Source organism: Muntiacus reevesi, chromosome 10 (assembly GCF_963930625.1).
Source record: "Muntiacus reevesi chromosome 10, mMunRee1.1, whole genome shotgun sequence".
Taxonomy (NCBI): Eukaryota; Metazoa; Chordata; class Mammalia; order Artiodactyla; family Cervidae; genus Muntiacus; species Muntiacus reevesi.
Genome location: NC_089258.1, coordinates 20,916,691 through 20,943,208, shown reverse-complemented (window position 1 = coordinate 20,943,208; position 26,518 = coordinate 20,916,691). Strand labels below are relative to the sequence as shown.

The following is a 26,518-nucleotide window of genomic DNA, read 5'->3' as shown; positions in this document are numbered from 1 at the left end:
GAGTGCAACTACATTTATTAAACTTAATAATTCTCAGATTATGCCAGGGTGAAGTAAAATTTGTTTACTTACTGGAAGATGGGGTATTCAGTCAACCCTACAGAATTATTCAGACACAATTGTTCTGCTAGGAAGAGCCAAAAAGCCAAACTCACTGTCATGAGCCATTACTTCTCTGGGTGGGAAAGCAAGAGACAATTCATAGGAGGCTTACCTATTGCTCCGTCACATTTTACAATCTGCAAATAAAATCTTGTGGTTCAACTTGTAGAGAAATTTGAGGTGAGTATCAAAAGTCCAGGAACTTGCGAACAAAGATTCACTATGAATGTGTCTGGAAGGGAAACTCCTGCAGTTTTTATATTCACTTTAAAGAACATGAGAATTAAGGCTTTCCACCTGGGCTCTGGTGAGTTTCCAAGTCTTATAAGTTGCATGGGGCTCTAACCATGGGCTCCAGTAATCTGACTCTGGCCTGAAAGTAAGTCCTCTGGGCCTGGTCTCCAGGGTCCCAGAGGAGTGACTGTCAGGACTCAGCAGGCATATGTGGGTAGAGAAGGGAAAGTGGTCCCCAGTGCAGTGACCGAGGGGAGACTTGGAGGGAGGGTGGCCTCACCGTGCCTTCTGGGTCCACGAGCAGCAAGTGTTTGGCCTGGCCGTTGTGCATGCCAGTGAGGACGAAGGAGCCCGGGTTGGTGGTACTCTTCCTGACCAAGAAGTCTCCATCTCTCTTTAGCAGCCCCTCTGCCTCCTTCCTGCTCATCTCCCCTTGGTACCAAGGCTCTGCTTTCAGTTCTTCCAGCATCTTGGCATCTGGCGCTCTGGGTGAGACGGGGCTGATGCACTCCATGGAGGCTGCCTTGCTCAACACAGGCCCCAAGGACTGAATCTTGAGGGCATCTTCAAAAGGCTCTGCCAACAACATGTGCCAGCAACACGTCAATTCCAAGGAGAGCAGAAGATAAACAACACAATGTGAGGGTTGGCAATGCAAAGGCAACTTCAACCAGAAAAAAAAAAAAGTAGAGAAAACTGACTGGCTGGTAAGATAACAAGATTCATCGTCATGGCATTTGAAAACACAGCCCAAAACTTGGCATGACTCTTTCTGATGAGTCCGCTTTCCCAAGACAAAGATTCAAGCACACCCTTTGTCTCACTAGTTAGAATGACTTCATTTTTGCATGCTGCAAGAGGCCAGGCATACTACATGCCATCTACTTTCTCTGGAACATTGGCTAGCCTCTTCAACAAATGTGCTCTCTTCTGAATAAAAATCTGTCAATATCAAAGAAAATACACGGAGGAAAAGACAAATTGCAAGGTTTTGTGCAAAACCGAAACCCAGCCCAACAAATGTTTCTTTCAAAATCTTTGTATTAGGTGCATTTTTAAAAGAGAAGAAAACCAACATTTATTAGCGGCCCTTTGTGTGACTTGCCCCAGGCTAGGAGCTCTACCTCCCTTGGACATTCACTTGTTTCCCTGCGGAAAAAAGCTCTTGTATTAATGTTTGAGACTGAGCTTGACTCTATGCCCTTCAGAACACACTTCTCACTGCGGGCCATTGCTGTTAAACAGCAACAGATATCAGCAGAGAGAGAAGTCGACAGGCACACCTAATTAAATCTCAATGTTCGATTTTCAATCAGAGCAATATGTATAACTCTGAAAAATGCACACAGTGCTACACAAGAGTAAGGTATTGTGATGTTCATTGAGGACCACACTGCCGACATGGTACAGTGCAAACACCACAAGACCAGGAAAATTTCTCTCCTGGGCATAGCTACATCCCCAGAGGCCAACACTGCTCCTGGGTCATACTTTGTACCCTATAAACATTCAGGGAGTGCTGTAAAATCAGACCAGTTTATTAAATGTTAGCAGAGAATGGGCAGAAGTGAAGTGAATAAATGAAACCAAAACTAAGACATTTTGACAGCTTGTTAAATTATTTACAGATTTGCCCCCCCTCCCCAAAAAAAGAAGAGGTTAAAACTATGGGCTAAAATTGTTTGTGTATTTTCTTTCTTCATTCTACTTTTTTCCCTGATTACCCGGAGTAGATGAAAATCTGTATTCTGTTTCTACACCATCATCATCATCATCATCTCAGACCCACTAGCACCAGCATCACCGTCAACATCATCATCGTCACCTTCACTACCATCATTATCATCACCACCACCATCGGTAACGTTACCAGAAGAATCAGCACCCCTATCACCATTGCTATTTAGCTATAGTGGTTCAAGAAACTGCTTCCCTGGTGGCTCAGACGGTAAAGAATCTGCCTGCAATGTGGGAGACCTGGGTTCAATCCCTGGGTCAGGAAGATCCCCTGGAGAAGGGAATGGCAACCCTCTCCAGTATTCTTGCCTGGGAAACCCCATGGACAGAGGAGCCTGGCTGACTACAGTCCATGGGGTCACAAAGAGTTGGACACAACTGAGTGACGAACACTTGGCCTTGGGGTTCAAGATAAACAGGACACTAGGTCTCCTTCTCCAACACTTTTCAGCAGACATTAGCTTCTCCAGGGCTCTGTCTACTTTCTCTCGCCCCTTCTCTAGTTTTGGGAGTAAGAGTGGAAATTGAGGGATGAGAAAAGGGTGGCTTGGGCTTTCATTTTTCCCGTCTCAAACCCCAGCCGAATCTAACTCTCCTCGGGCTCTGGGGCCAGAATTCACTGGCAACTTGATTAAATTAAGCAGTGAAAATAGTCTGCCATAAATTCAACTACTAAAATGAAGTTGGGAGACATTGTTAAAACTGGAGCAGAGGGTCAAGGAGCTAGTAGTTGGTGCCAAATTTTGTAAAGTCGCTTCATACCTCCTAGGCTATTTCCACATTTTTTTTTTTTTTTTATGAAGAGATTGGATTAGATTGGATTAGATGATTCTGCAGTTCTTCTGGCTCTGGTGAATTTTTGTCTGTCATCCTGGGAGAAATAGACTATTGTTGTCATGGTGAAGCCTATTCATAAAAGCACTCAATCCTATCCTCACCCACATACAATACCAAGTATTGAACCAGCAGTGAATTTACCAAACTTCTGGGAGTCTCTATTTCCTCCTCTGCAAGAGAGTAATAATAATGATAATAATAATATCTACCCATAAGACTACTGGAAAAATTAAATAATATGCACCTTGCCACGTGATAGAAACTGGCTAAATACTAGTCTCCTCTCCCTCCCTTTTCAGCCTGTAAAGTTCTCAATGAAGTTGAAAAATAAATCTGGGGATGTAAAGCTATCTGTGAGCTTAGAAAGCTCTTTCAAAATTCTTTAACAACAATTTACACTTTCATTAACCAGTTCACAGATGACTTATTTTTCCCAATCTATATTACAAGCAGAGGTCCCTGACACCTATCACACTAGAGTGCAAGCAACGGTAATTTGGGGTCACTCTTCTCATCCCATTTTATTTTCATCAGAGCATTTGTCACTACCTGTAACACATGGTGGTTATTTAAACTCCATGAGAGTAGGGACTCTGTCTATTGTTTTCCTGTGTATCCCCAGTAAATAGAACAGTATTTGACACCTGGTAGGTGTTCAGTGGAGAGGAAGAAGGGGAGAGGGAAAGTGGGTGTGTGTAGGCAGACACGTGGGTGTATTACAATTTCTTGCTTACATGTTAGTTTTATTCAGCAGATTAAGAGGGGCCAAGCCATTTCAGCTTGGCATCCTTAAAACTGATAAAGTATTTTAGGCACACAATATCCAATTAATACCTAAGTGAAGAAATAAATGAATGCATTCATTTATGTATATCATTTGTCTCAGTATGATTGTCAAGGACAAAGTTAATTATAAAAAGAGGGGGAAGTTGCTTTGTCTCCTGCAGAGAACTGCAGAGAAGGTTGTAATACGAAAGCAAAAAAGTTCAAAACCTTGGAAAACTCAATGATAACCCAGAAAAAAAAAAAAAAAGCTAATCAGCATTCCTAATCAAAACCACACTGGAAGAAAAAACAGTAATTGCACAGATTTCAAAAAAAATACAAAGTTTAAAAAAAAAAAAAACCAGCCTTAAAAGAGAAAAAACAATAGCAATGGAAACGCACTCATGTCAAAGAGGTCTTTCCGCGGGCTGCTCTCTGCACTGCTGCCCGTGGCCAGCCCCATCTGCTGGGGGATACGCTGGGTATTGACATAAGTGGGGGCTTCTCCCGTAGGAGCCACGTGTGATTTCCCTTCAGGCATGCTGTAGATGTCCAAGGATCCTGCAACAAGAAAACAGACCTCTTTTCTCTTCTGATCGTAATGCTATTTATGTTAAGCCACCCAATGTTTCACAGAGAAGTTCCTTTAGTCCATTCTTGAGAAAATCCTTCTTTCAGATGCCCATCTATTAAATCTCTTCTCTGACCCTCTTATCCTGCTGTGCTTCCGCTAGGATACTCTCCACTCCTTCCTGTCAAAACGGGCCCTGCCAGCCCAGGATGGTGGACAACAGGAAGGTTAGGAGCCTTGTCAAGACCCTAAGCCCATCTGACTCAGGCCAGGCGGGGTGGGAGGAGCAGGGGAACCACACCGACCACAGAAGCTCCCACAGCCTCCTCAATCCCTCTGCGAAGGACTGAGATCAAAATAACTGAGCAGAAGAACAACGAGCCTTGTTTTCACTGCTCTTTTTTTAAGTGTAGGTAAATGCGTCATATATTAACTCCGCTAGAAATGCAATGCATTTCCAATGCTCTGGCCCCATTTTTAGAAATAAAGCAATATTTACCCCATTTGCTAATGAACTGAGATTCTTTCCTTGTAAAACAGAATCAGGCTTGTGCCATCATGGGACTTCCCAACTGAACCAAGACTGTTGAGGGTGGACTTGGGGGGGGGGGGTCACTGCTATTGTCACCCAAGGTGAACGAAGGGTGTGGCCCTGCCCGGGTCACCATCTGATTCTTTGTACAGGATCACTGTTTCTAACAAACTTCTGCAGACACTCTCAAGATCACCTTGGGCCTAGAGAGAGGTCACCTCTCCAGGTGGTGGGGCATGAAAGTTGGCTGAATCCAACCGGCAAGAGTGAGTTCAGGACTCTTTAAGAAGCTCTCCCAAGAGCCCACTGAAGGACTTTTGGCAGCACCGCTGTCTCTGGCCTGTAAGCCTGAGAACGCAAGTGTCCTGAGAAAGTCATCAGCTTCAGATGTTTGCGAGTGTTGAGTGCAGGCCAGGGAGATATACACTCCCTGATGGTGGTACCCAGAGTTCAGTTTCATTTATGGGAAATGGCTGCTAGCAGATTAATAGAGGTTTATTTGTTCTATGGACAAGGTATTTATTGCTTTCCAATAAGAACTTGAAATTCATTAAGAGTTATGAGTCTCAAGTTCCAGGCCAAGAACTTATATAAGGCTCATTTTTTCTCTGGTGAATTTCTTACACTGTCTGTTCCTGATCTGGCTGGAATAACTTGGATATAAAAAAGGACCTCATTTTCAAATAAATCTAACAAATTTTTCAATAGAGTCAATATCTAATGTAAGTAATGTGTCTCCCTTAGTCTCTAATAGTTATTCTATGTCTAAGTACATGATTGTTGTCTCAATTTTTTTAAATGTATACAGAACAAAGTTGAAAATGTAAAAAAGTGCCTCTGGCAAAGTTATAACTTTGTTTTTTCTATTCAATTCTAAGGTAGAGTCATGTAGTTTGTTGGCTCTTTTATGGATTATTAACTGGGAAGCACAAATAGGTCATCTTTCAGCTGGGGCAGGCATGACATAAAATTATTTCACAAGAGGAACATTTTAAAAATATATTGTCATTTACCCACTAGCACAAATGGCAATAATGAAGGTGAAAACTTTAATGTTAAACCAACAAACAGTTAAAATATATACATAGAAGCATACATCAGATCTTAATTCATTTATCAATCCATCTCCTTCAGAGCCTGTAGCCAGGACCCTGGAACTGTCAAAAGTTCTCGAAATGTTTGAGGAGAACTTAAAATTAAAAGAAACCTTTAAAACGTACTCATAGATATATACATGTGTATGCTTATCTAAAAATAACTGTCTAGAGAATAGAGACTGATGTTAGCAATTAAACTAAGTAGTACTTAATTAGTCATACTATTTTTAATGCAGGATGTAGGTGCATGCTTATAGGTTTGATAAGAAGTGAAATGTCCTCTAGAAGGACCCAGGCCCTGTGACAGACTTGTGTTCCAGGTGCCATCTCTGCCAGGGCTGGTGTCACTCCGTTCTTCCTAAAGGTGACCGTAGAAGAGGGAGGCGGGGCAGAGGAAAGGAAGGGAAAACTACAAGCCGCTATTAGAAGCTACCAGGATTCAGTGTTGACTCCAGAATCTCCCACCTTAGCCTCATTTGAACTGGGTGTGGAGCTGGCCCTGGGGAGGTGAATTCCTCAGCCCCTGGGTGGGCAAGCCCTCCTGCCGCAGAAGGGCCTTAGGGGCATAGTCTCAGCATGCAGGAGAACAGGGAGAACTGGGAGGATGAAGAGTGAGCTGGTCCTGGTGCCCAGGGAGGGATTATCTGATGCGTGCCCTCCGACATCCCTGACAGCCATTATTTCTATTTCTTTGATTTGGTATCCCTGACAGCCATTATTTCTGTTTCTGTGATCCGGTTGGGAAACTGCATCTCCACCCACAGCAGTTATTTCCAGTCAGCCACTCTGCCACTCCACAGGACAGGAACCAGCCACTAGGGAGCACATCACTTTTGAAAAGTATTTTTTATGTTTCTTGTCCACCTTACCTTGCCTCTCACCTTGCCTGACAGGTGTAGGCTGCCAGTCTTCACCAAACGGGTCTCCTAAGTGTCTCCCCTGGTAGTAAGTTTGCTCTTTTCCTGCAAACTATAGACATATGTAAATACAAAACAAGAAAAAGTCCTCTTCTTCTTGCATCTCCACCTTTAAAGACCATAGTACAGTAGAAGGGACTTCAGTGGCCAGTGGATTGCATTCCTGTTGCACTCAGCTTTCCCTTCATGCCTCACAGTTGACATGAAGGTTTGGGAAGTAAGTCTGTGTGGGTGTGAAAAAAGAGGCAACATCTCATCAAAACTACAGATGCTCCCTGTTTTCATAACCCACTCCCCCCCACCTCCCTTCCCTAAGTGTGACCATAAACTGAACTCTCTATATATAGCCACATCACAGAACACACCTTAAAATGGATTTCAGTTAGAGACTATTTATGTGTCAGAACACAGTTTCCACCCAGCATATACACCTATAACCATTCATTCCTGGGCAAATCCACCTTGTCGATTCCTTCTTATAGAGCTTTGACCCTTGGCTTCAGTGTTATTTACCACTTTTATTGTCATCCACATAAGATAAGTGACATCAAAAAATTCCCTATAACAATGAGATATCATAGAGCTACCAAAACTCTAGAAAGAGAATGTCTTACTAGAATTTTGAATTAGAGGGAAAATCAGGGAGATAAGTAAAATAGAAAACCTCAAAACAAAAAAAAAAATCCTATGTTAAAGGCTTACATTCTTTCTCTTTCCAGAGAACTCAAAGTACCCCAGGCTTTTAAAAGACTTGAACTCTCTCTTTTCCTCATTAAGTTAACAATACAATGGGATTTGTCCTGGGATGAAGAGGGAGCTTGCAGACTTGTATATCTCAGGAATCACAATGGCATTCCAAGGCGTTTGGAACCTTGTGATGTTAAAGCATAAGCTTCCCCTACTGTCTGCTTTATGAAGTTCAAGGGGAGGAAGTTTGTGAATTTTTCTGTTTGGATAGAACATCAGTCTGAAAATAGAGTTGAAGAAAGCAATAGGAAATGAAGTTCAGTTAGCTCCCATTCAAGGATAGATATAAGACTCACCTGGACTGTGTCAGGACCGTGGGGTCTGGCTTTCAGGCGAGCATCCGCAAACCCCCCTGGAGGAGGTGTCTTGCTTGGAACGCTGTTGTAATACGGGTGATCTGAGCCATCACTCTCCTCTTCAGTCCATGGCTCATCTAGACTCTGCATTCTGTTAAAAGAGGATTTTCAAGAACTTTAGCCAAAAGTTGAACTTACTGTCAAAACAAAAAAAATCTAATGTTAGTAACGATAGTCCAAGATAGCAGAGTTTAGTCACTCCCCTGTCAACGATCTAGGTCTCAGGCACATGTAAAAAGCAGATGAGTGGTTCAGCCAAATATCCCTGCCTTATTCACAGTGCTACCCTTTAGAAAATTCCAGTCTTATTTGAAACATAAAAGAACTCCTTTATTAAAACTACATTTTAATAAGGAAAGACATAATTTATATGTAATGATAATCAGCTTCTTGAGTTATAGACATACATTTTTGTATATCATGAAATTTACCCAAAACAAAATTAACTTTAATGGAGATTTAGTGACATCAAGGAAAATGGCAGAGTAAGGACCTCTGAATTATTCTCTCCTCTGTAATGACAACAAGAAAGCTAGCAAAAAATGTTTTCATGATCAACATTTTTAGAACTCTGGAAATTAATCAAAAGTTTGTACCAATCTAGAGAGTGTTTATTAAACAAACAAAAAAAGACATAAATAGCTGGTAGGACAAGAGTTTTGTTGCATTTTAACTTGCTCTGTTGCCATCTCCAGGGTAGCCTTAAAAGCCAAAATCCAATAGTCACAGTGAAAACCAGCAGCCTAAATAGCTAGACAAGGGAGGAGGCAAAAGAGCATTTAGGTTCCTGTAAAGCCCTATTCCCAGAAAACAGTCATTATGACCTTTCTGATCATTCTCTATAAGACTCCACTCCCAAAACTGTCTTTATTTGGCCTGATTCAGAGCTTGTCTATTCTGATCATCCTCTATAAGACTCCACTCCCAAAACTGTCTTTATTTGGCCTGATTCAGAAGCTTGTCAGAGCTTCTTCCATAAGGTCATTTGTCAAAAACAATTAGAGGCAATTATTTAACACTATGACTCCCTGAAACAATAGATAACATTTGTGCTAAAGAGTAAGCTAGTCAAAAAGCTTAAAAAAAAAAAAAGCTGGGAAATGATAAACTTTAACATATTTCTAGGAATCTAGGCATCTACATGTATGCATAGAACTGTTTTCACATCCGGGTTGTGTGCCTGCTCAGAAAAGATGTAAGAAGGCATTAGTTCTCATCTGCACTGACCTTGAAGTTTTGCACAAGCAGAAAGTGAAAGCTAAAGCAGAGTTGCCAACTGCCCAGCTAAGTGTTGAAGGAGTTCCCCAAGATTCACACAGAGTAACTCAGCAAAAGCTGGGGGTCTTAGTGATTTCAGACATTTAAATCTCTCTTTGATCATTAGCTGTCTAATAAGTGACCTGGGCAGAGTTGTCAGTGGTCATATGTAACAAAATATAGACTTTACTAAGTTGGGTTAGGAAAGTCATTAAAACAAACAACCACAACAAACAACAACAGCTACTTCAGTGAACACATGAATAATAAGAAAGTAAAACAGTCCTATTGTTTATATGGAGACCTTTTGAGAGATCTGCTGCTGCCGCTGCTAAGTCACTTCAGTCGTGTCCGACCCTGTGCAACCCCATAGACGGCAGCCCACCAGGCTCCCCCGCCTCTGGGATTCTCCAGGCAAGAACACTGGAGTGGGTTGCCATTTCCTTCTCCAATGCATGAAAGATCTGGATAGAGGATAAAACCAGCCTCAACGTTACTTTAAGCCAAAGTCTAATCCAGAGCAAGTGAATCCCAATTCTTTTCAATTTATAAGAGATGAGGAAGCTGCTGAAGAAAAGCTTGAATCTAGCAGAGGTTGGTTCATGAGATTTAAGGAAAGAAGACATTTCCATAACATCAAAGTGCAAGGCAAAGCAGCAATGCTGCTGTATTGATAGAAACAATTGCAAGTTATTTGGAGTATCTCACTAAGATAATGGAGGTGGCTACACTAAACAACAGATTTTCGGTGTAAACAAAATAGCTTCATATTGGAAGAAGACACCATCTAGGAATTTCAGAGCTAGAGAGGTCAATGCCTGGCTTCAAAGCTTCAAAGGACAAACTGACTCTTGCTAGGGGCTAATGCAGTCGGTGACTTTAAGTTGAAGCCAGTGCTCATTTACCATTCTGAAAACTTTAGGGCCCTTAGGAATTATGCTAAATCTACTCTGCCTATTCTCTATAAATGGATCAGCAAAGTCTGGACAACAGCATATCTGTTTATAGCATGGTTTACTGAATATTTTTAGCCCACTGTTGAGACCTATTGCTTGGAAAGAAATAATTCCTTTCAAAATATTACTACTTATTGGCAATGCACTTGGTCACCCAAGAGTTCGAATTGAGATTGATGTTGTTTTTAAGCTTTCTAATACAACATTCATCCTGCAGCCCCTGAATCAAGGAATAATTTCAATTTTCAAGTCTTATTACTTAAGAAATACATTTCATAAGGCAATAGCTGCCATAAGTAGTGATTCCTCTGATCGACCTGAGCAAAGTCAATTGAAAGCCTTCTAGAAAGGATTGATCATTCTAGATGCTATCAAAAACACTCATGATTCATGGAAAGAGGTAAAATCTTCAACATTAATAGGAGTTTGGAAGAAGTTAGTTTCAACTCTCGTGGATGACTTTGAGGGGTTTAAGACTAACAGGGAAAGTCTGTGTTTACACAGAACTTTATGAGCTATAAATGCCTGTATGATAATAGACAATATCAAATCAACAACCTGAATTTCTACCTTAATAAACTAGAAAATAAGAGTTAAACCCAAAGCAAGCAGAAGGAAAAACAATAAATATTAAGGTAGAAATAGAAATAGTAGAAAATCAATATAGAAAAGCAATGAAACCAAGTTGGTTATTAGAAAGATCAACAGTATTAACAAATCTATAGCTAGACTGACCGAGAAAGAACAGAGAAGACTCAAATTACCAAAATTAGGAAGAAAAGAAGAAAAATTGCTACCAATCATATATGAATTAAAAGGATTATAAGAGAAACTATTAAAAATTATATACCAACAAATTAGATAATCTAGATGAAATGGAAAAATTCCTATGAAGACTCAATCAATCAAAAATAACTCAAGAAGAAATAGAAAACCTGAAGGTAACTGTAACAATGAGACTAAATTAGTAATCAAAATCTTGCTTCCCAAGAAAAGCCCAGAATCATATGGCTTCCTGGTGAATTCTATCTAATATCTAAAGGCAAATTAGTAGCAATTCTTCATAATTCCTCCAAAAAACAGAAGAGGATGGAAGTTTTCAAACTAACTCTATGATGCCAGTATTATCCAGATGCCAAAACCGAAGACACTGCAAGGAAAAAAAAAATTGCAGACCATTATCTTTTATGAACACGAATGGAAAAATCCTCAACAAAATACTAGCAAGCCAAAAATCCTCCAGCAAAATACAAAAAAAATCATACACCATGACTAAGTGATATTTCCCTGGTAATGCAACGTTGTTTAAACATTCAAAATCAACTAATGTAATATGTCATACCAATAGAATAAAAACAAATGCCAAATACTCATATCTAGACACAGAAAAATCATTTGACAAAATCTGACAGTTTTCCATGATAAAAAAAACCATCAAAAATCTTGGAATAGAAAGGCCTTTTTCTCAACCCCAAAAAGATAATCTATGAAAAGTTCACAGCTAAGAATACAATTAATGGGAAAATTCTGGATATTTCCCTCCTAAGATCAGGAACATAATAAATTTGTCCCATCTTTCCACCTCTAATCATTGTACTAGAGATTCTAGCCAGGACAATTATATAATAAAAAGAAATAAAAGGCATTCAGATTAGTAAGTCAGAATAAAACTATATTTACTTGCACAGGACACATCTTGTACATAAAAAATACTAAGGAATACACATACACACACAAATGATTACAGCTAAGTGAATAATAAAAAATAAATGAATTCAGCAAGCTTCCACAATACATAATCAGGGTATAAAATCAATTGTATTTTTATATATTAACAATAAAACCCAAATTAACAAGCAATTTCACTTATAGTATCAAAAAGAATAAAAGATTTATTCTTTTGGTAGTAATAACTACCAAAGCAAGTGCAAGACTCATAACTGAAAATTATAAAACATTGTTGAAAGAAATTAAGGAATTCTAAACAAGTGGAAAGACATCCTGCATTCATGAATTGAAAGATGTAATACTGTTAAGATGGACATACTCCCCAAATAGGTCTACAGCTTCAAGATAATTTCTATCAAAATCACAATTGTCTTCTTCTGTAAAAATAAACAAGCTATGCTAAAATTCATTTGAAATTGCAAGAGGCCAACAATAGTGATCAGGGTCAAACATTAATAAAGAAGAATGTAGTTGGAGGACACACACTACCTCACTTCAAACTAACTATAAAGCTATAACTAGTCAAGAAAATTTGAATCATATTAATCACCTTTGCTGGCCACAATGTTATGACATTAGAAATCAACTACAGTAAAAAAAAAAAAATTATCAAAAAAACACACCACATGGAGATTAAACAATATGTTACTAAACAATCAATGGATCACTGAAGAAATCAAAGAGGAAATCAAAAAATATCTACAGACAAATGGCACCAAAAACATGGCAATCCAAAATCTGTGAGATGCAGCAAAAGCAGTTCTAAGAGGGACCTTTATAGCAATACAATCTTACCTAAAGAAATGAGAAAAATCTCAAGCAAACAACCTAAACTTACACATAAAGCAACTAGAGAGAAGATCAAACAAAATCTCAACAATCTTCCAGAAGGAGAGAAGTCATAAAGATCAGAGCAGGGATAAATGATATAGAGACAAAAGAAAACAATAGCAAAGATCAGTGAAACTAAAAGCTGGTTCTTTGAGAAGATAATGTTGGTAAGCCTTTAGCTAGACCTATCAAGAAAAAAAGGGAGAGGACCCAAATCAATAAAATTAGAAACGAAAAAAGGAGAAGTTACAACAGACACCACAGAAACACAAAGGGCCATAAGAGACTACGGCAAGCAACCACGTGTCAGTAAAATGGACAATCCGAGAGAAATGGACAAATTCTTAGAAAGGTACAATCTTCAAAGACTGAAACAGGTAGAAATAGAGAATATGAACACATGAGTCACTGAAATTGAAACTGTGATTTAAAAACTTCCAACAAACAAAAGTCCAGAACCAGATGGCTTCACAGGTGAATTCTATCAAACATCTAGAAGAAAGTTAAAACCTATCCTTCTCAAACTAGTCCAAAAAATTATAAATGAAGGAATACTCTCAAGCTCATTCTACAAGACCACTATCTCCCTGATACCAAAACTCAACAAAGATATCACACAAAAAAGAAAATTACAGGCCAATATCATCGATGAACAAAGACACAAAAATCCTCAACAAAATATTTACAAACTGAATCTGACAATACATTAAAAGGATCATAAACATGATTAAGTGGTATTTATCCTGGGGATGCAAGGATTCTTCAACATATGTCAATCAATCAATATAATACACAATATAATACTAATGAACTGAAGAATAACAACTATATGATCACCTTAACAGAGGCAGAGAACGCTTTTGACAAAATTCAACACCATTTATGAGAAAAACTCCCCAGAAAGTAAGCATAGAGATAATATAACAAAATAAAGGCCATATATGACAAACCCACAGCAAATATCATTCTCAACAGTGAAAAATTTGAAAGGATTTCCTCTAAGATCAGGAATAAGACAAGGATGTGCAGTCTTGCCACTTTTATTTAAGATAGTTTTGTAAGTCCTAGCCACAGCAATCAGAGAAAAAAGAGAAATTAAAGGAATTCAAATTGGAAAACAAGAAGTAAATTTGTCACTGTTTGCGAATGACATGATACTATACACAGAAAGTCCTAAAGATGTTACCAGAAAACTACCAGAGCAGAATTTGGTAAAGTTGCAGGATACAAAATTAATATACGAAAATCTCTTGCATTCCAATACGCTAACAACAAAAGATCAGAGAAACTAAGAGAAACTAAGGAAACAATCCTATTTATCACTGCATCAGAAAGAATAAAATACCTAGGAATAAACCTTGCTTCAAGGGGGCAAAAGACCTATACTCAGAAAATTATAAGATACTGATGAAAGAAATCAAAGATAACATAAACAGATGGAGAAATATACCACATGCTTAGATTGGAAGAATCAGCATTGTCAAAATGACTATACTATCCAAAGCAATCAGCAGATTCAATGAAACTTCTATCAAATTACCAATAACATTTTTTCATGGAATTACAGCAAGAAAAACTTCACAATTTGTATGGAAACACAAAAGACACTGAAGAGCCAAGACAATCTTGAGAAAGAAAAATGAGTCTCTCTGACTTCAGGCTATACTACCAAGCTACAGTAATCAAAACAATGTGGTACTGGCACAAAAACAGAAGTATAAATCAGTGTAACAGGAAAGAAAGTCCAGAGATAAACTTACTCACCTATAGTCACCTAATCTATGACGAAGGAGGGAAGAATATGCAATGAAGAAAAGACAGCATCCTCAATAAGTGAACTAGGAAAACTGGACAACTACATCTAAAAGAATGAAATTAGAACATTCTCTAACATCATACACAAATATAAACTCAAAATGGATTAAAGGCCTACATGAAAGACCAGACACTATAAAATGCTTACAGCAAAACATTGGCAGAACACTTTCTGACATAAATCACAGCAGGATCTTTTTTGGTTAATCTCTGAGATTAACAAAAATAAAAATAAACAAATGGGACCTAAATAAACTTAGAAGTTTTTGCACAGCAAAGGAAATCATCAGCAAAATGAAAAGAAAACCCACAGAATGGGAGAAAACATTTTCAAACACAGCAACCAACAAGAGATTAATCTAAAATATATAAACAGCTCATGCAGCTCATTATAAAGAACAAACAGCCCAATCAAAAATGGGTGGAAGATCTAGAAAGACATTTCTCCAAAGAAGACATCCAGAGAAAATCATAATTTGAAATAATACACACACCCCAATGTTCATTATAGCACTATTTACAATAGCCAGGACATGGAATCAACCTGAATGTCCATCAACAGAGGAATGGATAAGTAAGATGCGGCACATAGATGGTATGGAATATTACTCAGCACGGAGTAAAGCAAGTCAGACACAGAAGATAGATATCACATGATGTCATTCATACATGGAATCTAACAAATAAATGGTACCCATGAACCTATTTATGAAACAGAAATTGTCACAGATGCAGAAAATGCACTTATGGTTACCAGAATGGGGGAGAAGGGAGGGAGGGATAAACTGCAAGATTGGAACTGACATATACACACTACTGTATATGAAATAGATAACAAGAACCTACTGCATAGCTAAGGGAACTCTATTCAGTACTCTGTAATGATCTATATGGGAAAAAAATCTAAAAAGAAGTGGAGATACATACATATTTATATATGTGTATATATATATGTAACTGACTCACATTGTTGTATAGCAGAAAGTAACACAGCACTGTAAATCAACTATAATTTTTAAAATGGGCCACGGATTTGAGCAGACATCTCTCCAAATAAGATATACAGATAGCCAATAAGCACATGAAAAGATGCTTGACATCAATAGTTATCAAGAAAATGCAAATCAAAATCACAATTAGAGACCACTTTGTACTCATGAGGATAGCTAAAATCAAAATGATGGAGAATAACAAATATCCGTGAAATTGAAACTCATACATTCTGGTGAAAATATAAAATGGTACAACCACTTTGGAAATCAGTTTGGCAGTTTCTAAAACTTTAGCACAGAGTTACCCTATGACTAGGCAATTCTATTCCTAGTTATAGACCCAAGAGTATTGAAACATCTGTCCACACAAGAACTTGTACACATCTTCAAAGCAGCATAATTCATGAGAACTAAAAGGTGAAAACAACCCTAATATCCACAAACCAAGGAAAGAATAAACAAAAGGTAACAAATGTATGCAGAAGCATATTATTCAATCCTAAAGATGCCATACTGATACATGCTACAACATAGCTTAACCTTGAAAACAATCCAATAAGTGAAAGTAGTCAAGCACATATTCTATGATTCCATGCATATAAAATATCCAGAACTGGCAAATCAATGAAGACAGAAAGTAGAACAATGATTATCTCAGGAGAGAAGATTGCAAGTTGGGGAATTAACTGTTAATAAGTATGGAGTTTCTTGCTGGGGTGATGAAAATGTTCTGGAATTATATAGGAATGATAGTTATATAGTCTCTGACAGTACTAAATACTATAGAACTATATATTCCAAAAGGGTATTTTCATCATAAATTATATATCAAAAATGTTTTTAATAATCAAAAGAGATTTGACTACATTTGAATTCTTTTTCATTGTCTTCTCTGATTTTGTGTTGAAAATGACCCTGGATTTTGGCGAGGAAAAATCTTCTAAGGAAAATCAGACCATACCAAAACTTCCATTCATTTAAAAGTACTATTTTTGATTTCCAGTTGGATATGGGTGATGATTCCAGATACAGAATCTGTCCCCCAATAATTAATACAATAAGCAAAAAATAATTCACAAATAATAAGTCATCCAACCACCAGCAGCAAGAGAAGAGAGAGGAAGCCATGTGCACCAGCCTGAAACTTTGAGATGCTGGGGCATCTTCCTCGGCCCTAACACCACCACACTCACTCCACACTCATCTGTCCCCAACTCTACTCTGAGGAATGTGAACAAAAAAGCTGATTATACCAAATTCTCACACTTCCAGCTCATTCCCAATTTGAAGAGAAATGGCCTGAGCAAGCGAGAAGCAAACCCAAGGAGAACTGCTCACAAACAGAACCTCCTGTCTTGCTGGCCTCTGGGAAATCTAGAAGGAAAATGGGCCAGTGACTTCAGCAGTCCAGGGTCTCTGGAAAAGGGTGGGGAGGGGAAAAGAGTGTGGCAGCTGGAGGCAAGATGTTCTCTCTCGTGGCCCCAGCAGGGCCAGAAGGTGGCACATTCCCACCTGATGGGTCTCAGACCTGCTCAGTGGATGGACACAAGCAGTTTGTCAGGCCAGATGGGAATAATGTCAGGGAACACAGGACCCCTGGCTGATACTCTGCTTTAGAAATTTTTTACCATTACTTGCATATTGGATTCAACGTTTTCTCAATAGATAAGATCTCTCTATTTCATTTTCTTTCCCCCAAACTTCTTCAAACTTTATTATATAGAAACATGTAAGGACTTCACACCTTAAGTATATGCCCGGAGAAGCATGTAGTTCAATTAACTCTCCCCACTCATTTTTGTACATACTAATTTAATAGTATTTATTTGACTTTTATGAAACATTTTAAAAGTACAAAAAAGCTAAATTAATATAAAAGACACCTACACATCCACCACTGAGATTAAACAAGTGTGAACAGTTTGCTATATTTGATTCCTTTCTTTTTAAAGAAATAAAATTTGTCAGACTCACACTGGATGAATAAATATGTGATGTTAACAGTAAAATGTTAATAGTAGAATCTAGATGGTTGGTTATACAGGTGTTCACTGCAAAATTCTTTTTACATACTGTAACACTGTCCTTATAAAATGTTAGGAAAGAGATACACTTAACAAAACCAGTTATAGCCCACCCCAAGCCCCTGTCGGTTTCTCAGGTGGTTCAGTAGTAAATGGTCTGCCTGTCAATATAGGATACATAGGTGACGCGAGTTCAGTCCCTGAGTTGGGAAGATCCCCTGAAGGAGGAAATGGCAACCCACTTCAGTCTTCTGGCCTGGAGAATCCCATGGACAGAGCAACCTGGCTGTCTACAGTCTATGGGATCACAAAGAATCGGACACGACTTAGCATGCATGCATGCACCTAGCTTCTGCGTACAAAAATTTGGGCTTCCCAGGTGACACAGTGGTAAATAACCTGCCTGCCAATGCAGGAGATGCAAGAGACATGGGTTCAATCTGTGAGTCAGAAATATCACCTGGAGTAGGAAATGGCAAATCACTCCAATATTCTTCCCTGGGAAACTCCATGGACAGAGGAGCCTGGCGGGCTACAGCCCATGGGGTTGCAGAATTGGACATGACTGAACATGCATGCATACATGTCCCTGCCATCCTCAAATGTCCTAGGGTTGGTATGTAATATTCTTGCATGTTTTTATACTCTTTATACACATGCATTTATTCATAAGCTACATGTGCAATCATTTATGTGTTTTTAAACTTTCCATAAATGGTTCATATCCTTTTTTACATCATTTAAAATGTTTGAGATTCATTTTGATAATACACATAAACTGATGAATTCTGTTTAATGACTATATTCCATTATAATATAAAATTTAGAACTTTGTTCACCCACTGTCCTGCCAAGGGCTATATGGTCCCCACTACTTTCTCTTTTTTCACTCAGCTTTAATAAGTTTGCAGAAGTCTTTGTCAACTAGGAAAAATGGGGCGTTCATAGGCACCCCCAGAATGAATACCTTAAAAAAATTTTCCAGTGGATGAAAAAAAGATTAAAAATCTCTTTCAAGAAAGATGAAGACTTCAGAGAGATAATGAAGACAGAGGAGTATAATGCCTTCACAACTAAGTCCAGAATATGGCCATAGAAGTTGGAGGAAAAGTAAATTCAGGAGAAATTAACTTTTATTGACAGTGAACACACCACTGCAATAAGCCTTCAGTAGGAAAAGTGACTGAATGACCAATATGCCTCATTACTTTCTTCTTAGTGCTGCATGGAATATTCTTATCTCCCAAGAAAACTCGAGTAGACGCTGAACATTTTTTATAATAAACTAAACATCTCACAATTCCTGTTTACATTTACTATTTCATTTAGTGTCTAAATGAAACATTTAAACTCAGTTCTAGACCTTCTAGAACTAACACCAAAAAAAGAGTTTCTTTTCATCATAGGGGACTGGAATGCAAAAGTAGGAAGTCAAGAGATACCTGGAGTAACAGGCAAGTTTGGCCTTGGAGTACAAAATGAAGCAGAGAAAAGGCTAAGAGAGTTTTGCCAAGAGAACATACTGGTCATAGCAAACACCATCTTCCAACAACACAAGAGACAATTCTACACATGGACATCACCAGGTGTTCAATCCAAAACCAGATTGATTATATTCTTTGCAGCCGAAGATGGAGAAGGTCTATACAGTCAGCAAAAACAAAACCAGGAGTTGACTGTGGCTCAGATCATGAACTCCTTATTGCCAAATGCAGACTTAAATTTAAGAAAGTAGGGAAAAAACACTAGACCATTCAGGTATGACCTAAATCAAATAAACCCCTTACAATTATACAGTGAAAGTGACAAATAGATTCAAGGGATTAGATCTGATAGATAGAGTGCCTGAAGAACTATGGTTGGAAGTTTGTAATATTGTACAGGAGGCAATGATCAAAACCATCCCCAAGAAGAAGAAATGCAAAAAGGCAAAATGGTTGGCTGAGGAGGCCTTACAAATAGCTGAGGATAGAGGAGAAGCAAAAGGCAAATGAGAAAAGAAAAGATATATCCATCTGAATGCAGAGTTCTAAAGAATAGCCAGCAGAACTAAGAAAGCCTTCCTAAGTGATCAATGCAAAGAAATGGAGGAAAACAATAGAATGGGAAAGACTAGAGATCTCTTCAAGAAAATTAGAGATACCAAGGTAACATTCCATGCAAAGATGAGTACAATAAAGGACAGAAATGGTACGGACCTAACAGAAGAAGAAGATATTAAGAAGAGGTGGCAAGAACACACAGAAGAACTGTACAAAAAATATCTTCATGACCCAGATAACCATGATGGTGTGATCACTCACCTAGAGCCAGACATCCTGGAGTGAGAAGTCAAGTGGGCCTTAGGAAGCATCACTATGAACAAAACGAGTGAAGGTGATGGAAATCCAGCTGAGTGATTTCAAATCCTAAAAGATGATGCTGTGAAAGTGCTGCACTCAAAATGCCAACAAATTTGGAAAACTCAGTAGTAGCCACAGGACTGGAAAAGGTCAGTTTTCATTCCAATCCCAATTCCAAATCCCAATCCAAGAAAGGCAATGCCAAAGAATGCTCAAACTACTGCACAATTGCACTCATCTCACAGGCTAGCAAAGTAATACTCAAAATTCTCCAAGCTAGGCTTTAACAGCACGTGAACTGAGAACCTCCAGATGTTCAAGCTGGATTTAGAAAAGGCAGAGGAACCTGAGATCAAATTGCGAACATCCACTGGATCATCAAAAAAGCAAGAGAGTTCCAGAAAAACATCTACTTCTATTTCATTGACTATGCTAAAGCCTTTCACTGTCTGAATCATAACAAACTGGAAAATTCTTAAAGAGATGGGAATTCCAGACGACCTTACCTGTCTCCTGAGAAATCTGTATGCAGGTCAGGAAGTAACAGTTAGAACTGGACATGGAACAACAGACTGGTTCCAAATAGGAAAAAGAGTACGTCAAGGCTGTATATTGTCACCTTGCTAATTTATCTTATATGTAGAGTATATCATGCAAAATGCCAGGCTGGATGAAGCACAAGTTGGAATCAAGATTGCCTGGAGAAATATCAATAACCTCAGATATGCAGAGGACACCATCCTTATGGCAGAAAGTGAAGAAGAACTAAAAGCCTCACTTGATGAAAGTGAAAGAGGAGAGTGAAAAAGCTGGGTTAAAACTCAACATTCAAAACACTAAGATCATGGCATCCAGTCCCATCACTTCATGGCAAATAGATGGGGAAACAATGGAAACAGTGACAGACTCTATTTTCTTGGGCTTCAAAATCACTGCAGATGGTGACTGCAGCCATGAAATTAAAAGAAACTTGCTCCTTGGAAGAAAAGCTATGACCAACCTAGGCAGCATACTAAAAAGCAGAGATATTACTTTGCCAAAAAGGTTCATATAGTCAAAGCTATGTTTTTTTTAGTAGTCATGTATGGATGTGAGAGTTGGACTATAAAGAAAGCTGAGCACCAAAGAATTGATGCTTTTGAACTGTGGTGTTCAAGAAGACTCTTGAGAGTCCTTTGGACTGCAAGATTCAACCAGTCCATCCTAAAGGAAATCAGTCCTGAATATTCATTGGAAGGGACTGATGCTGAAGCTGAAACTCCAATACTTTGACCACCTGATGTGCAGAAATGACTCATTGGAAAACACCCTGATGCTGGGAAAGATTGAAGGTGGGAGGAGAAGGGGATGACAGAGGATGAGATGGTTGGATGGCATCACTGACTCGATGGACCTAGGTTTGAGCAAGCTCCAGGAGTTGGTGATGGACGGGGAAGCCTGGCATGCTGCAGTCCGTAGGGTCACAAAGGGTCAGATATGACTGAGCAACTGAACTGAACTGAACTGACCTTAATGTTTAAAATACTGCAAGCTACTATTATTCCTATTTTACAGAGAAAACTTGTTGTTCAGTCAGTAAGTTGTGTCCAACTCTTTGCGATGCCCATGCACTGCAGCTCGCAATGCTTCCCTGTCCTTCACTGTCTCCTAGAGTTGACTCAAACTCATGTCCATTGAGCTGGTGATGCCATGCCACCATCTCATCCTCTGTCACCCACTTCTTTTCCTCTTGCTCTCAATCTTTCCAAGCTTCAGGGTCTTTTCCAATGAGTCAGCTCTTAGCATCGTATGGCCAAAGGATTGGAGCTCCAGCTTCAGCATCAATCCTTCCAATGAATATTCAGGGTTGATTTCCTTTAGTATTGACTGGTTTGATCTCCTTGCAGTCCTAGGGACTCTCAAGAGTCTTCTCCCTACAGAAAAAAACTGGTGAGACAAAGATCAGGGCCCTACAGCCATTGAGCCTGAAAGCTACAAAGTCCAATAAAGCAGAACCAGTGCTGGTCATCTCAAGCATAACGCCTCATGACAGGAGCTTCTGAATCAGGACTCTGGTTAACCCTGATGATGAGGACAACAGAACAGGTAGAACCTGGGGAGACGTGGATCCAAGAAAACAACATATGGAAACATCACATGCTTGCAGAGGAGACAGAATAAAAACATATTACAGTGTTGTTGTTTTTTTTTTTTTTTTGTAACCTTAGCTACTGTCACTATAGTTTCAAAAAAATGTTTTTCTAAACATTGGGAGCATCACCCATATGTCAGCTTCCATCTGTCGGTTTTCTGAGCCCCAGCCCAGCACCGGCCAGGTGTCTCCAGGCACAGGATGCTGTGATTAACTGTCCGTTCAGAGCACCTCTCAGGGAGCTGGTTTTGTGGTTTTTCTCCTTTTAAGTGATTTTAAGAGGAAAGGTCAGAAAATGTAGAGAGGCCACTGCAAATGGTGTAAGAGCACTACTCACCGGTCATGAAGAGCAGCGATCTTGGAAGGACATTGCAAATACTGCTTAAACCGGAGCTCAAAGGCTTGTCCGATGGAGCCAATGACATCCTGGGCCAGCCCATCACAACACTCCAGAATGTGACAAGCTGTGGGAGCAAGGGACACAGGCCCATTAGAGGCAGACACTGGAGCTGCCCAGGCCCATTCTTCCTGAGGGTGAAGCCCCCGCAGCCCAGGGAAGAAGAGGGGGCCAAGGAGGTGGCTTTCATAACATATCCTGGCAGCTCTGCCTGCAACTTAATTCCCAGGAGCCCCCAGACACACAGCTTCACCACAGGGATCCATTTCTTAATAGCTTAATCTCTGCAAAAGTAAAGGTTCTAAAAAAAAAAAGTAAAGGTTCTATTTGCAAGTCCATTTTGAATTTTTAATATTCAACTTGATGGCTTTTCAAATGCTTGAGAGTCTAGAAAATATCAACTTTGAACTCAACTGGGAAACAGAGTTTGGAGGGAAATCTTAACGTGATGAAGGAATCCCTCTAAGACCCCATGAGCCTTAAAAATGAACTTAAACTGACTCTTTTTAAAATGTATTTTTAATTGGAGGATAACTGCTTCACAATGTTGTGTTGGCTTCTGACATACACCAGCATGAATCAGCCTTAGGTATACATATGCCCCCTCCCTCCTGAACCTCCCTCCCCGCCTCTCACTCCCTCCCACCCCATCTAGGTTGTCAGAGAGCTGTGAGTTGAGCTGCCTGCGTCATAGTCCCACCGGCTATCTGTTTTACACGTGGTAATGTATAGGTTTCAATGCTTCTCTCTCAATCCACCCCATCCTGTCCCCTCCCTTGCTGGGTCCACAAGTCTGTTCTCTATGTCTGCGTCTCTACTGCTGCCCTGCAAATAGGTTCATCAGTCCCCTTTTTCTAGATTTCATGTATATGCATTAATATACGGTATTTGTTTTTTCTTTCTGACTTACTTCACTCTGTATAACAGGTTCTAGTTTCATCCATCTCACCAGAACTGACTCAAATTCATTCCTTTTATGACAGAGTAATATTCCATTGTATATTTGTACAACAACTTCTTTATCCATTCATCTGTCGAAGGACATCTAGGCTGTTTCCATGTCCCAGCTATTGTAAATAGTGCTGCAATGAACACTGGGGTACATGTGTCTTTTAGAATCATGGTTTTTCTCAGGGTATATGCCTAATAGTGGGATTGCTGGCTCATATTGTAGTTTTATTCCTAGATTTTTTCAAGAAATCTGTTCTCCATAGAGGAATGTATCAATTTACATTCCCACCAATTATGCAAGAAAGTTCCCTTTCCTCCAGTATTTACTGTTTGTAGATTTGTTTGATGATGGCCATTCTTTACAGTGTGAGGTGATACCTCATTGTAGTTGAACAGACTCTTACTGAATGAGTCCTGAGGTATCCTGTGGCCTTGGAGCAAGTTGTTTGTTTATTTTCTAGGGGGAGTAGAGTGTCATCACCAAATGTGGCAACTCAGAGCAGTAAGACTCAACTCAAAGCATCTTAACTTATAAGATGCATTTAAAGAGATACTAATTAACCAGTATGACCAACCCATCACATGCCATCTGCATGTACACCAGACAAGGCTGGATATTCATGCTGGTTCTCATAAAAGGGGTGTTGGCAGTCAGATGAGGGCCCCTCAGGGACCTGGAAACCCTTAACCCATTGGGGTGCTTGCCTTCCTGGTGGCCAGGCTGTGGCATAATCCATGCAGAGCCTTCAGAGAAAAAAGAGTCAAATGGAGGAAGGTGCCAGAGAAGGTCCCCTCTGCTCTATAAGTAGAACTGTCTCCTCCCCAGACACATGCCCATGGCATCCCACAGAAGCATCTCAGCCCCTCCACGTGGCACCCTGACCAGTGGAACATGTTCTGCTACTAATGAGATAAAGGCATTCTCCCTGGAGAAAATGACAGATGTGTGTGTCACACTCCGTCTTTCTCTTGCCACCAGTTAGGACACAGCTGTGTTTCAAGGAGGTTCCTCCAGGAGCGCAGTGGATGCCCAGCAGTGAGGAGAGGCATTGCTGCAGCAGTGAGCTGTTCCCTGGGGCAGTGATTAGGGGGATGCAGAAGCATTGCCACTGCAGGAGAAGTCAGCAAAGAGAGGACTCATTAAGATGGGAAACTGTGAGGGAAGGAGCAGAGACATCACCACCTCCACAGTTTGGCTGCTCTTCCATCACGATGCCGCCTTCTCCATGCACAACGCCAGCCAGGCACCGCACAGCCCACCCTGATGGCGGCTGCTGGGCTGGGGAGCCTGCGGTTTCTTCTCCTCACAGGCTCAAGGAAGAAGCATGCCTCTGAGAACACAGAAGCAAGAATTTTCTGGAAAGACCAAGTATAACTGGATCGCTGCTTCAGGCTGCAATGCAGTCCCCTTGGGTCTCATGCCCACACTCAGCTGCTTAGTCATGTCCAACTCTTGTGACCCCATGGACTGTAGCCCTCCAGGCTCCTCTGTCCATAGGTTTTCCCAGGCAAGTATACTGGAGTGAGCTGCCATTTCCTTCTCCAGGGGGTCTTCCCAACCCAGGAATCAAACCCATGTCTCCTCATCTCCTACACTGGCGGGTGGATACTTTACCACTGAGCTACCAGGGAAGCCCCATCCCTTGGATACCCTAGCCCGAGCACAGATATGGCCAAGGGATTTGTCCCAGGAGATAGATGCCCCAGCTGTATTTCTGTTATCCAATAATGGTGTTTTATGTTGGTATTGGTATTTATTATTAACCCAGGTAAGCATAAAGCAAGCCCATATTAAGCAGCTGTTGTAGTCGCGTGGTTGTTCATTTATGGACAGGATTGGAGGTGTCTTTCCAGCCAGGAAGGAAATAGGAGCCTAGGATGGATTGAGGGAAAGACACCTGGCTCCCCCGTCTGCCCCGTTTCCAGCCACACCTGTCCCCTCCACCCAGCGTCAGCACCAGCCGAGGGAACCAGCTGGCTGGTACTTTGGAGAACCAGAATGACAACTGGGGATCAGTCAAGAAAGTGAAGCTTGTTTTTCTTCTAAGGAGAAAAGCAGCACCCTAGGCTTTAACACAGTGAATGAAGAATAAGGTTTCTGCAGAGGTCCACACAGCCCTCTCACCTTCTACACACCAGAGAAGTCCAGGCCTGAAATAGGTCTTCTTTAAGTCAGTTCCTGGGACCTTTGGAGGATGCAGGGCTCTGGGTGGAAGCACCCTCGCTTGGTGACAGTGGAACCCTAGTATTTGGATACAAGAGGGTGACAGAACCTGCAGATGCAGAATTAAATCATGACTCCAGGCTCTGGGGCCGGGCTCAGTCCTCAATGGACTGAGTAAGTAATATCTAGTAGTTGGGTCTGAGGATCCTTCTGTAGAATGACTTCTCCGTGCTCCAGAAACTCACTCCAAATCTGAAACCAACCTGGGCTGACAGTCTCTCTGGGCCTGGGATTTTCTCTCGGTGTTGCAATGGTTTTTAGCTTAAAAACCACTATCATCTAGCCTCATTTGTGGGAGGATTACAAGGGTCTCCACCGGAGCTGCTTGTTTTACATCCCACAATGAAAACAGGGAGCTGGAGGTGTCTGTCATTCATGAGTGAGCCAGAGACGCACTAGATAAAAAGTACATACAGAGTGGTGGGACCCAGAGTCAAGAACTCAAAATGAAAATAAAACCTAAAATGTGGCCCCCAAACAAACACAAGAGCAGCAAAATGAGGTCATTCCTCAATCTGTCCCTCTTGGAGGAAGCTGACTCTTTCATAGCGGTACAGGAGTGTACCACTGGGGGGTCAACAGTAGTATACAGATGGGGGGGTGATGACCAGAGGTGCTTGTTGGCCCAGCTGCTCTCTCTTCTTGACCAAAAGCAAGGCTGACATCACTCTCCAGGAGCTCACTCAGAGCACACAGCAGCCACCTCCGCCCTGACACTAGCAAGGGGCCTCATCGGGCTTCGCCACAAAGGCCTCTCCCAACCTGGGATGAGCCACTTGAGAGCACCACGTGCTGAGGTCCTTGTAATCACATCAGATAGAACTAAGATATGGCGTCTTTACCTACATGGCAACCACACGTCTTCCATGCATAGTAGACCCTGGCAAGGCAGAAGTGACTATGTAAGAGGCCTGTTCAGTTTCCCTATGGTTGCAAATAAGTCCAGAGGCCAGGGGCGGCACCTCTCCATTGGTG

The 26,518-nt window shown here is 40.4% G+C and overlaps 1 protein-coding gene across 1 annotated transcript in view; it reads right to left on the bottom strand.

Annotated features, from left to right (window-relative positions):
- Window positions 1-26,518, bottom strand: part of SHC3 (SHC adaptor protein 3) — a 177,265-nt gene that overhangs the window by 28,631 nt on the left and 122,116 nt on the right. The window contains exons 7-11 of the mRNA XM_065947329.1: window positions 22,309-22,435; window positions 7,836-7,986; window positions 6,757-6,844; window positions 4,078-4,236; window positions 617-912 (exon numbers count right to left, since the gene is read on the bottom strand). Coding sequence (XP_065803401.1) covers window positions 617-912; window positions 4,078-4,236; window positions 6,757-6,844; window positions 7,836-7,986; window positions 22,309-22,435 — 821 coding nt within the window. The remainder of the gene's footprint in view (window positions 1-616; window positions 913-4,077; window positions 4,237-6,756; window positions 6,845-7,835; window positions 7,987-22,308; window positions 22,436-26,518) is intronic.